This window comes from Podarcis muralis, chromosome 10 (assembly GCF_964188315.1).
Source record: "Podarcis muralis chromosome 10, rPodMur119.hap1.1, whole genome shotgun sequence".
Lineage (NCBI taxonomy): Eukaryota > Metazoa > Chordata > Lepidosauria > Squamata > Lacertidae > Podarcis > Podarcis muralis.
The window spans coordinates 49,165,779-49,179,129 of NC_135664.1; the positions used below are offsets into that span (position 1 = coordinate 49,165,779).

Consider the following 13,351-nt stretch of genomic DNA (forward strand, 5'->3'; position numbering starts at 1 on the left):
GTGACTGAATCTTCTAATGCTTTCCTTTTAAAGCATTCATCAGAGATAGGTGAATTGGATCAGGGCAGCAGGGCCAGGGGATATAACCCGGATGAAAAGCACCCCTCCCTTAAAAACTGGTGTAAGCCTCATTGCAGAATAAAGGTAGGCTCAATAACTGTACATGTTTTGTCCTTAGGGAATCTCATGGTAGCTTCAGAAGCAAGGGACAATTTCAAGTGGGGAGAAGGTTAAGTCTCTCCCAAACACCACTGCTCTAATGCAATCCGGCATGGCTGCTTTACACACACATACACACACACAAAAAAAGTCATGAGAGCCATTCATCAATTGTCTGTATTGCATCTGGATGTGTCCTGAGGAGCTAACTGAGGTATACGAAATAACTTGCAACCCTTGGAAAGACAGGCCAAAATTATCTCCTAAAAGTTATCATTTTATGGCAAGGACTAAGAAACTGTGGCCCAGACCCACTTAGTAAGTTAAGGCATTGAAGATAACTCTCAGCTGGTCCCTGTGTTTACTTGGTTCCCATGACAACTACAGCTCACAGATGGGGATGGTTTCTTAGCAACTGTCCTTGGCGACTTCTCATAGTTCCACCTCTTTGTCGACACTTCTAGACTTGGCAAGGATCTGCTTGATTCACCAGAACTACTTTGGCACCTCAGTTGAGATCATGGAAGAGGTGAGGCACACATTTATGAGGAGGACTTAACTTCTGGGCACCCTCAGAGACAACAATAACCCCTCCCAGGCAGGCAGGCAGGGAGGCACACACTGTTCAGATGCCCTATGACCTACACAAAGAGTCTTGGGTATTTAAGCACCAGTCAATGCAGTGAGCCTTGCTGTTTTCTTGATACCAGTCCAGGCCACATGTGGCAGGCATGTGAGGCTGTCCTTGGCCACTTCTGGCAACTGATTTGGAGCCATATCTGGTTGGCCACACTGGGACATGCCTGGCACATATATAGCTCATTTATTCTAATAGTTGTGCTGTTCCCAGCCAGAGGTTTCGTGAAACTGGCCAGACAATATCTCCAGCCTCAGGAGCCTAGTGGCTTGCTACAGTGCCAGAAGGAGCTTGAGGAGGTTAGCCCCTTGCTCCAGCGTCAACCGGAGCCAAAGATGGCTAGTCCCTTGCTCCATTACATACACGAGCCTGAGGAGGTTAGCCCTGTGCTACGATACCTACAGCATCCTGAAGAGTTTGCTGCCTTGCACCACCAACTTCCGCAGCTTGAGGAAAAGGTTGATCCCTCAGTCCACCAGTCGAAAGAAGTTAGCCCTGTACTCCAGTATCTACAACAGCTGGAGGAGATTGGTACTAACCTGCTCCAACGGGACAGCAGCCTCATGTCTTCCTGCCCAAGAAATGCCAGCAAAATGGAGGATGTGACTCAGGTGAAAAATAATGTGGGGGCTGGTCAGGCTCATCTAACACAACTTTCTCAGGATCTTTATTGGGAACCAAGAATGACTCTGGAAGTCTAGGTGGTGATTTGGAGAGAGAGAAAGGAGGGTTGGGATGTTCAAGGACCACAGCTGTCTCTTGCCACCTTCCTATGCCATCAGATTGGAATGTGGCAAGTACATACCTGAGCAGAGAACGAATCAGACCAGCCTTAGGATTTACTGGGAATAGAAGGGTTTCGCTCCAGGCCCAGAAAGCAGCATTGTGGGCCTTGCTACTCTTGGTGTTTATTGCTCTAGTAAAGCAGACAGCAAAATTAGGTGTCCAGAATCTGCAACAGGTTCAGTTGTGGAAGCCAAAGGTCAACAAAAATGGAGAGAAAGTCTGGTCTATGCAACCATTTAAAATGGGATGCATCTATTAAGACAAGGGATCTGCCAGTCCCAGAAGAAAACCAGGAGCTGGAGGGCCACAGCTAATTTTCATATCATACTGTCATTATTATGAAGGTAACAATAAAGGTGTTAAGAACTGTGGAGAGTTGTCTTGTGGCCAACTAAGGTGACTAAATACCTTTATATATGTGCAACAAATACGTGAAACTCATAATCTCAAATCAACAGGTATTATTAAACTTCCATTTCTATGTATAATATTTCATCTTTGTGCTTTCCCTTTTTAAAAGCAAGCCTTTTATCTCATGTGTTCCAGTATTGCTGTGCTATATAATTTCTATTTCTTTCTATTCCTAGGTTAATAATTCTATTCTGTAATTTATTTATTTTTCCTTTCCAAATCTGCTCAAACACTTTCTTCTTTCCTTTCAGTTTCCCTGTCTTTTTGTGACATTGTTGTATTTTAGATTGTGATGCTGTGGACAAGGTCATAAGTACATTCTGATTTTGACCAGCAGCTAGCATATATATAAACACATCTGGAGAAGTGTGAAGAAGTTGTGTAGAAGTTGTCTTGCCTTTGTAATGGACTGGATGAGAGCCAACAAAGTGAAGCTCAAGCCAGATACGACTGAGGCACTGTTAGTGGGCGGTTCCCTAGAGCAGATGGATGGGAGGTTGCCTGCTCTTGATAGGGTTACACTCTGCTGTCACTTGAGGCTCAGGTGGCCTCAGGGGTGCGAAGTGCCTTCCATCAGAACTGTGGAGTTGGAAGGGACCCAGAGGGTCATCTAGTTCAATCTCTCCTACAGTGCTTGAATTACAGCTAAAGAATACCTGACAGATTCTTGAGAATTTCTAAATTCAAATATTCCCTCTCTCTCTTTTTTCAAATTTAAAAATTGTCAAAGCAACCATGGCTGCATTCACATGGCAGTTTATTCCATTTCCCTGGTGTTCCCCTTAACTGTGAGTTTCTGCATTATATTTAAGCTTTCGGATGTAAAAGCCAATTCCCAAAATATAGCAGAATATAACACAAGGTTAGAGCACATCTCAATGTTATTTGCAAATGGATTATTACTGGAAGCAAATAGCATGGAAATGAGCAACAAATACTAAACTATAAAATTAATACCAGATCAAGGAATGAAAAACAAACTTGGCTCAATTTGCATTTAAAGACAAACCTACCATATTTACATTTCCCGGAACACTATATGAGCCAAAACACAGCCATCCTTTGAAAGTTGCACCTGTCTGAATTTTGTAGTGCAGTTCTCTGGCCAAGTAATGCACAAAAAAATGCATACACTAGATAGACAAAAATGCATTATATTGGGGAAATTATTTGCATATACTGTATGTGTGCACGTATAAGGCAAAGCTATATATAAAAATGTGAATATTGGGAGAAATTTGCACTAGAATGCTGATGAATTTTTGTAAGGACTTTTTAAACAAATTGAAAACTGATTTGGAAATGTGGAGAACTGAAAATAAGTCTGTAAAAACAAAAAAGCAGAGGGAAATTCAAATTCATCAATCCCTAGCTCAAGCTGCCCTTAAAGGCAGAGCTACAGAGACTGGCTAAGAAACTCTAAAACCCAAATTCTATCCACTTTCAAACCTGAAGCTTTGTACAGTGTATTATTATTTAATGTAATAACAAGACACAATGCCAATGTAATGAAGCAGATTATACACAGTCTATTATTTTCATAAGATACAATTGTATTAGAGTTACATCCAATTTGTACATCCAATGTGTACATCTGGAGACATCTACAGGACAGCAGATAAAGTGTAGCGATCAAGAGAATGAATTGAGTTGGGTGTTTTTGTTCTAGTGTCAATTTAGCCATGATTTCACCAAATCCACTTTCCATTTCCCCTTTGTGCTGGACAGATTATATATTACAGGCTGCTGCAAAGACTGCTGAGATAATCAACTCTTTACTTCTCTTTGGAACAGGTGCCCATGGACACGACGGCCTTCCCAATTCCTGCCGCCGCATACCATGAAACCAGAATGGCCGGTGGTCCAACAGGTAGAAGATACTTTGAAATCTTCTCTAATGCCTTATGCAAGCTATTATAGATACACTTGTTATACAGGCTTGGCTCACATCCTCCTGCATTGTGACACCTTGCCTAAGGATTCTCTCCTCCTGGACCTAAATATGGCAGCCATGGGTCTGGGATTCCATTTCCAAGTTAAAACTTACCTATGTTTTCAGGCTTTTAGAGGACAATGCTTTGCTGATGCAAGATTCTAGGTCAGGTATGGGGAACCTTTGGCCTTAGAAATGTTGCTAGACTACAAGTTCCAGCACCCTTAACTGGCGCCGATGGGAACTGGAGTCCCACAACATCTGGAGGGCCAAAACTTATCTGTCCTTGCTCTAGGTATTTTTTATTCTGCACTGCTCTCATGTTTTCCTTAACTTCTGCCAGAATTATTATTTGTCAGAATGGCGGGGGGGGGGGGTTGAGAATACCATCCTTGAGAGAACGGATAACTAAAAGCTGGAACATAGTCTACATGGTTAAGCTTACATATATGGTGTAAGAACCAGAGAGGGCAGACAAGAAGATAGTGTGTTTATTGAGAAATGGAGTCTTTTAATAATGTACTAGAGTAATAAAGTACAGGATAATTATGCATTTATTATCTTCAACTGTGGTATGGAAATCACCCCCCTTTATGTTTAGTTCCAACAGATCTCTTTTTTATATATATTTTATATCTGTTATACTTTGTTGTGATTCGAGGACCCGATCCCTGCTTGGGGAATAAAGACACATGGACACAAGAAGAAAATGTGTGTGCAATGGCGGGGATGGCTGGCGCAGCCGCATTTGAGCAGCAAGCCACGCCCCCGCCGAGCTTCCCTATTGGGTGCCCAACCGGGGAGGGGCGTGGCACGCCAGCCCTGGAGTTGAAGCAGGGGGCGGAACGCCCCCTGCATGACGCGGGAATCATCTCCCGCTCACAACCCCTCCCCTCCTGGAGGAAGAGAGGCTTTGTTGGCAACCATCTGTCTTGGGAGACAATGGAGGAGTGCACCTTTGGGGGTGAAGTCAAACTGTTGGAAGGTTTCAGCGCCTGCTGTGGCTGTAGAGACCAATATGAATTATAGAATTGTAGAGCTGGAAAGGACCACAAGGGTCATGTAGCCCAACCCCCTGCAATGCAGGAGTCTTTCACCCAACGTGGGATTTGAACACACAAACCCAAGATTAAGTCCACCCTCGCCGAGCCCTATGGGACCTGAGCATGCTGAATAGTCACAGAATGTGGAGTGTCAACTGGGAAGGAAAACCATAAAAATGGGGGAGGGGGGAACATAGCTGGTTGCCTGGCAACCAGAACAGAAGCACTTCTGTGAGAAGCTGAGGCTATGCTACAACATTTTGCTGTGGGTTATACTTTTCTTACTGTCTTCTAGAAGTGCCTGGATATGGAAACAAGGAACAGGCCACCTACAACTTGACTGGGGAACAGTCCAACAACAAAAGACCCCCCTCAAGGTGCTCCAGCAGGACCTCCTCAATGAACTCCAAGAACCCCGAGAACAGAACAGCTATGGGCGAACCCCCAGTCCTGCCTGAGGCATCACCATCCACACAGCATATCCAAACCAGAAACCACAACAAACAGACCCTCAGGTCTAAAACTCCCTCTGCCCTCTGCATTCACACGGCTGCAGGGAGGAAAGACAGCCTGGAAGGTACCACTTCCAAGGGAATAGGGAATCATCATCACCCAAAGGGGAAACCTGGAGGTTCCAGGCTGTCAGCTAAGTCTAGCCAAGAAGAGATGGAAGATGGCCACGGTAATTCAGATGAACTAACAGGTAGGCAATACCGGCCTATAGTGACCCGACTGCACGCATCTCCCCGAAAGAACGTAAAGGGCAGCTGTGAAGACATGAAAGAAGCCCAGGATGTCATGAGTGCCAAAGAGTCATTAGCATCAAGTGGGCAAGATGTCAAAGCAGAGGGAAAGGCCCTCCAGGAGAAGAAAAACAGCCTAATAATACCTCCTAATATCAAGGCCAAGTTTGGCACATCTATGGTGGAGAAGCTGGTCTCTGAGGAGCAGGTAAAGAAGTCTTGTCTTTGAAGAGGGTTAGCTAGGAATGCCTAACACTTTTTTAAACTGGAAATATCTGTCAGCCTTTCTCAACCTGTGGGTCCCCAGATGTTGTTGAACTACAACTCCCATCACCCCTAGCTAGCAAGGCCAGAGCTCAGGGATGATGGGAGTTGTAGTCCAACAACATCTGGGGACCCACAGGTTGAGTAATACATTGTATTAGCAGTAGTAGCAGTAGCAGCAGCAATGCTACTCATTAGACTTGTAACTCTCATATCAGCAGCTATAGTAAGTTCAGCAGTAGAGAAGTAGCAGCAATGCTATTTTTCTAGAAAAAGAGGTGTCAGAACTCACCATCTCCCTTGTTCTCTTATAATAGCAATGGCACCCACCTGAGAGGTGCCAGAACTGAGTTCCAGCTGAAAAAACGCCCTGAGAAGCACTATTAGTAACATGGTTCTAAACTGGAATGCTACTAGTAGCATGGTAGCTATAAGCAGCAATGCAAAATATATAAAGCTGCCATTCAGTAAACAATTATCCAGGAGTAAGAACCATTGACCATAGGGCTTACTTCTTGAATTGAAATGAATACGGTTGTGCTGTAAAGCAGTGTTCACCAACCTTGGGCCTCCAGCTGTTTTTGGACTACAACTCCCATCATCCCTCGCTAGCAAGACCAGTGGTCAAGGATGATGGGAATTGTAGTCCAAAAACAGCTGGAGGCCCAAGGTTGGGGAACACTGCTGTAAAGGAATTATTCTAATGATAGTATAATGCATGATATTATTTCAGTCATTAACCAATAAATTAAAAAACAGAACATGGTTACGCAGTGACAATTAGAGCTTTGGAAAACTTCTGTCCCTACTTCTTAAAAGATACAAGGGTTGATGCCATAGATCAGGGGACATATTGATTAATCCACAGAGTAATCTGTCAAAGTGACAAATGCATCACCTGTGGCTCATCATTTAGGAAAAAATGACTGTGCTTTATTGAGATTTCATTTTTATGAAGGAAAAAAATCATGACATGAAGATCATAAGACAATAGCAGACCCTGAATTAATCTTCTACTTAATATGGAAAGGGGTTCAGGGTATGGTAAAGGTAAAGGGATTCCTGACCATTAGGTCCTGTTGTGGCAGACTCTGGGGTTGCGGCACTCATCTCGCTTTATTGGCCGAGGGAGCCGGCGTACAGCTTCCGGGTCATGTGGTCAGCATGACTAAGCCGCTTCTGGTGAACCAGAGAAGTGCACGGTATGGGCAATCCATTACAAAAAAAGTATGGGTGGTAACCTTAGTTCTAGCCAAATTTATACCTGATTAGAGGACTCACTCTGAGTGGGGAAAGTTCCACCAGTAGCTGGTGGAGCCAGTACCTCAGAACCTTAAGCGGAATTTGACTCCATCGTCTTGTATTTTCCAGGCACGTCGTGCTCTCTGTGAGGCTGGGCTGATCCAGGGGCAGAAGCGCCTCAGTGACTGGCCATATAAGACTCTAGAGAATCCTATGGCATCGTCACCTTATGCTGATTATTATGAACTAGGATACAACTTGAGGTCCAACATTTTCCAAGGTAAAGGAGCATCCTAGGTCTACCTCCACACTGCCTGTTCTGACTCCATTTATGGCATTTACTGATTTTGGATTGCTGAGTTCACACATCTCCCACAATTGACACCACTTTTACATGCTACTTATGAGCAGCGAAAATCGAACAGATCTTTTGTGGGGTCAGTTTCCTTAGAAAAGTCTTTGTGTGTATGTGCTTGAAATAGGAAAGATATTAGGAGAAGGCACAGCAAGAACATAGAAGACTTGGAGGGAGGAACACTTGGAAGCGGGCAGGGAGAGAAACCCAACCTGCCTAGTAATGTCTCTCTTGTGCCTTTAACAGAACTCTGATATGCAGATACCAGCAGGCAAAGCTTTATGGTATGGTAGATAAATATTATCACTCGCTAATCACTGCAGATTAAGGGCTATTAAGGCACAGCTAAAGGAGCCTATTCCAAAGTTCTCACAGCACCATCACACAACTACAACCCAACCCAACCTACCTTTGACAGAGGAAAACTCCAGGCTGTTTCTCACATTCTTTGGAGAGATCCAGTCAGTAACTTCCATCACTTTGAGGTTTTTGTTTTTGTGTAAGATCGCCCATTTTCCTATTGTCTCCATTACCTGCTACCTTTGATCTGCAGCAAATTGCAGGTGATTGTATTATCACCAAAATGGGAAAAACTGCTAAAAGCACAAGAAGGGTTCGAGTCAGGCTTTCCCCACACTCTGCTTTCTGGACAGTTCAGGCTACCAAATCCATCCTACTCGGGCAAGGCATGTGTGGCTAAAATCCCTTGGGAACCTCTTTCTGTATAAACATGGGACTGTTAATTCAGGACAGCTCTCACAATTTGAGGTACCCAAGTCATACAACTACTTTGTTGTCTCCTGTAGGGGCCAGCTCCCCCTAGCCTATGATCCAGCTCCTAGATGACTCTGGTCCAAGTGGCGTAAGAGTTCTGTGAATCTCCTTTCTTGCAGGAGGACCATTGGAAAGCAGAAGCCTGATGAAGGATTCCTATACCCCAGATGTAATAAAGAGGGCAGTTCGGGACCCCAAACATTGGCATGGAAGAAAAACTGATGATCTAGGTAAGAATCCCTGGGGTTTTAAGGAAAAGATGGCTGAGAAACAAAGGACTTGCCTCAGGCATCTTCCATCAGATCTGCAATATGGGGGATAATAGTGCCAGCCTGTTTTACAGGGTTCTTGTGAGGATTACAGAGATTATGCTAGTGGAGCACTTAGAAAAAGAGCTATATATAAATACCTAAAGTATTATTATAATCTAAATATTTGGATTCCCCCCAGTTGACAGCTTGCAAATCACACATTGCAAGACTGAGCACATATTCTAAGAATCTTTTGGCATCTTGTTCTCATTACTGTCGGTGATAAAGGTTCTGCCACTTTGGGCATGTCTGTGGCTAGTTAGCATCATAGTGTCCATACCCACATTACACACAGAGGGGAGGGGAGAGAAGTAGAGAAAGCTTGCTCATACTGTACATCAGCTGCACACAGACACCTCAGCCTTTCCATGCCCTCATGAGCTCTTGCCTTTACTGGCCCTTTTCCAGCCCCTCCCAAAGATAGCCCTTTAATCCTGGTGCCTGCTAAAAGGTACAAGATATGTACATGCAAACTGTGCGTATTTGTTTGTTTCTCAACAGGGAGGTGGTTCCAGAAAAATGCGCTAAACCTTAACCTTCAAAAAGCTTTGGAACAAAAATACGGGGACAAGAACAAAGGCGGCAAATCCTAAGAAGGCATAGAAGAGGGATGAAGACCTTCTGGAAAAATATCTGGCTCTCCCTAGCAGTGGAATAAACCTCCATCTAGCCTCTATTTTTGATGTGCTCTGCATATGGATAAAGCAGAACGTTGGGTTATCTGACTGGCCTGGGAATAGTCAGCCTGGCCTGATTGTGTATCTTTAATAGTCACTTGAAATGAGCAGGTGCAGCTTTTCAAAGAATGGAACAAAGCACGATCCCCCAACATCTCCACAGGGTGCTGGGAAAAGACCTGAAACTCTGGAGAGCTGCCACCACCAATTAGTGTTGAGTCCACGCTGCAAACAATACTAAGCTAAATGGACCAATTGTCCAGCTAGATATGAGGCAGCTTCCTATGGGTCCATTTCAAACAGTGGCAACCATAAATTAGGAAAGTGAATAGAGTTTTGCAGAAATACAGTAAGGAGGGATATGGAATACCTTACTGTGTATTGGGACGTGGGTGGTGTTGTGAGTTAAACCACAGAGCCTAGGGCTTGCCGATCAGAAGGTTGGCGGTTCGAATCCCCGCGACGGGGTGAGCTCCCGTTGTTCGGTCCCTGCTCCTGCCAACCTAGCAGTTCAAAAGCACGTCAAAGTGCAAGTATATAAATAGGTACCGCTCCGGCGGGAAGGTTAACAGCATTTCTGTGCGCTGCTCTGGTTCTCCAGAAGTGGCTTTGTCATGCTGATCACATGATCCGGAAGCTGTAGGCCGGCTCCCTCGGCCAATAAAGCGAGATGAGCGCTGCAACCCCAAAGTCGTCCACCACTGGACCTAATGGTCAGGGGTCCCTTTACCTTTGCTGTGTATAGTGGGGAGGGCTACCAGAGAAGTATTGATGCAGGAAGACAGAATAGGTATGAAAATGTCTCCTTCCCCTGTTCTGCAGATAAAATGTACTAAGCCAATTGCATTCTATAGTCATATAACGTTTACCGCATCCATCTATCAGCTGTGAAACACTTGTGTCTCTCTACCCTAAAATTTGTGAGCAATGCTATCATGTTCTGTGGGGCATTGCGGAGGTCTTTGGGTCCCTCATCCATCACCTTGAATGAATAAAGAGTGCCCTAAGGACATTGCTGGTGCTTCTCTGGGCTAGCAGGATGCAGGGGAAGTTTTATGGGCAACCATGCATAACTCCTGATGAATCTGGGCGCTACAGAATCCAATTCAACAAACATGCCATTAAGCCAATGACTAAGCTGTCTTTCTTGGACTAGTCAGCTCAAGAATTATACTTCAGAAGGAGGACAGGTTTTCATAATACTGGAAGCAAGCTTGTAAGGCTTCCATTTCCTTGCGATATCTTGCTTCCTAGTACTCTTACAGAGTAAACACACACACACACACACACACACACGGGAACACAGAGCAGAGCATCAACTGCTTCATGAAAGAATCAGGACTGTCAGCAAACTTTGCCAAACCTGGACTTTTTGCTCAGATTCAAAGAGTCTGACTCCCCGGCCCTGGATCCCCTTTAAACTTGAAGAACCCAGGCTGGACTTCCTAGTTGGTGTAGATTGTGGCTGCTGTTCTAGGACAATAAACCTGAGATAATCATTGCACCTTGTTTGTTTAAACAAACCTCTCTAGCAATGATTAACATCAATGGATAATCTTGGCATAAGTATGTGCTTTGTGGACTGCAACCTCATTCACATGTAAAATGTTGGTATTTCAAGTATCTCTAGATTCTCAGGGTGATTGCTTACAGCATTGTGGTGGAAGTAGCCCAGGTCAAGCTTTTCCAGTTGGAAAAAAGAACACAGAGCTCCTGCACCTTTAATAGGTGTATAGAAAAGGGAATTTAGGACCACCCTATCATGCCAGTTGCAACATTACATGGCGAACATTAAGGCCACCAGCGTGAGTTGTCTGCAATGGCAGCCACTCACCAAGGTTGCTGATTCTAGGTCAAGTAATACCTTCTAGATAATAAACCAGCTGTGCCACCTCCCTCTTCTGAATAACTGTCCCAAACAGTAAAATATGTCAGGCTGCAGGCTGTGCAGTCAAATATGTTAGATTGCAGTTGATGGACCCGAGTTGTAATGGTGAAGTTATGTTGAGTATAAGCATGGATGTCATGGAATGAGGCACATATGTGATTTGAATAGTGTCCAGTGGTGCTTAGCCGGGTTGGCTATTTGCATATTTTCAGAGTGCTGGACTCCAGGGCCCATCAACCCCAGCCAGCATGGCCAATGATCAGGGTGGTGGGACTTGTAATCCAACAGCATCTGGGGGGGGGGGCAGGTTTATAATTCCTGAATTAGATAGAGCTTGCCAGTTATGGCTCAGCCAAGTCATTTGATTCCATGAGGCTGAGTGCAGCATGCAAACTAAAGCTTTAGGAGGCTATGGTATTAGGAGAGCAAGCTCAGTGCTGACATCAGGAAATAACTGTGGGAACTGGTGGGCTACTTCCTGTGGCTTGCCAGGCCAAATCTGGCCTGCGAAGAAGAGGAGGAGGAGTTTGGACTTGATATCTCGCCTTTCACTCCCCATAAGGAGTCTGAAAGCAGCTAACAATCTCCTTTCCCTTCTCCCCTACAACAAACACTCTATGAGGTGAGTGAGGCTGAGAGACTTCAGAGAAGGGTAACTAGCCCAAGGTCACCCAGCAGCTGCATGTGGAGGAGCAGGGAAGTGAACCTGGTTCACCAGATTACGAGTCCACCGCTCTTAACCACTACACCACACTGGCTCTCGCTGACCTCCGCACTATACAGAATAGTGTTGTTGTTGTTTGTTGTTGTTGTTACCATATCTACAGAATATCCAGATGAGCAAATAAATGAGCAGCCATGTCTGCATTCACAGCACCAAGATGACTTTTGCCAGTAGATGAAACTGGTCAATAAATAATTTCCGTTCATCAGAAGGTACAGATGTTTATCATTATGTGATCCTTATAAAAAGGGAAAGCCCTACTGACTGGAACCTAAAGCTCTTCTGCTTTTAAACAGTTTCAAAATTCGAAGAATAAATGCACAGTGTTTTGAGGTAAATTCTGACAACTGTTGAAAGGCAATTCTGGGTTTTCTGTTTGATCTACCATATGACCTTTTTTAAATATTTAACATCGGTGATATTTTTCTAGGGGGGGGGGGGAGGTGCCGGAACTTACCATGAATGCCTCCCTTGTTGTCTTATACGTAATGGCAATGGCACCCACCTGAGAGGTGCCAGAACTGAGTTCCATTGATTTCCGGCTGAAAAAAGCCCTGTGTAACATCTTTATGGAGTCATACTGGAATCTCATTCCTATACTCTTTATTGGGGTCATAACACTTGGATTGTGTATGAAAAACTGTCTCAGACCTAAATTGATGGCCAGGATTCATTGTAGGATTCAATAAAGAAACACATTGCTTCCGTCAGAATCTTCTGTTATAACCCTTAATATTCCTTGGCTTCAGAAAATGACCTAGCCAAAATGAAGCACATTTAAGTCTATTCAATATGTGTTTAAAGTGCTTAACTGTGGCAGGCACATAACCTTCTTTTCTTTTCTTTTTTAAAATATTTTTATTCAAAATTAAAACAAGACATATTATCCAAAAACATATCATCCTTGTCCCCCCCCCCCATTTTTCCTCCCTCCCCCCTCTCACACGAAACCCACCCGCTCCCACCCCCCCCCCCGACTTCCCTCAGTTCCAGTCTTTGGAGACTGCTGTTTTCTGCATGTTACAAAGTTGTATAGATCCTCAAACTATTTAGCTAATTATTATCAATAAAAAGTTTGTGAATGTTTATTCAAAAGTCATAACCTTCTTTTCAAATTGTAATCTGTTTCAAAAAATATTACAAGCAAATATAGATTATTATTTTGCTTTCCCCGAATGTTCACTTAAATATGATTAATTAGTGATCATTCAATCACTTAATAGCTTAATCACATATTGCATCATTTAATAGCTGATATAGCTGGGTAAGTAAATGTTTGGCTTAATGTTTATCTAAGCATTCCATGGTTAATATGGCATCATTTAATTTCTGTTATAGAGATATATAGAGAGATAGATATAGATATAATCTCTCCAAAGCTTTACTTTGGAGATGATTTACATC

General features: G+C 43.8%; 1 protein-coding gene across 2 annotated transcripts; it reads left to right on the top strand.

The window, feature by feature from the left end:
- Positions 1-301: 301 nt before the first annotated feature.
- On the top strand, positions 302-12,212 carry CIMIP4 (ciliary microtubule inner protein 4). 2 transcript variants are annotated; one of them, XM_028747379.2, is made up of 6 exons: positions 302-1,407; positions 3,788-3,863; positions 5,265-5,920; positions 7,348-7,498; positions 8,467-8,577; positions 9,160-12,212. In XM_028747379.2, exons 1-6 carry the CDS (start codon positions 796-798, stop codon positions 9,249-9,251), a joined length of 1,698 nt encoding a protein of 565 aa, XP_028603212.2. In that variant the 5' UTR covers positions 302-795; the 3' UTR covers positions 9,252-12,212. The 2 variants fall into 2 exon arrangements, with proteins under 2 accessions (XP_028603212.2, XP_028603213.2); XM_028747380.2 differs by having other exon boundaries at positions 302-688.
- Positions 12,213-13,351: the final 1,139 nt, after the last annotated feature.

What these genes read in the sequence shown, in the direction of transcription:
- CIMIP4 (XM_028747379.2), top strand. Translation starts at nt 796, where the DNA reads ATGACCTACACAAAGAGTCTTGGGTATTTAAGCACCAGTCAATGCAGT. An exon ending in AATGGCCGGTGGTCCAACAG is followed by an intron (nt 3,864 to 5,264) that starts GTAGAAGATACT and finishes ACTGTCTTCTAG; the next exon opens with AAGTGCCTGGATATGGAAAC. An exon ending in GAGGTCCAACATTTTCCAAG is followed by an intron (nt 7,499 to 8,466) that starts GTAAAGGAGCAT and finishes CCTTTCTTGCAG; the next exon opens with GAGGACCATTGGAAAGCAGA.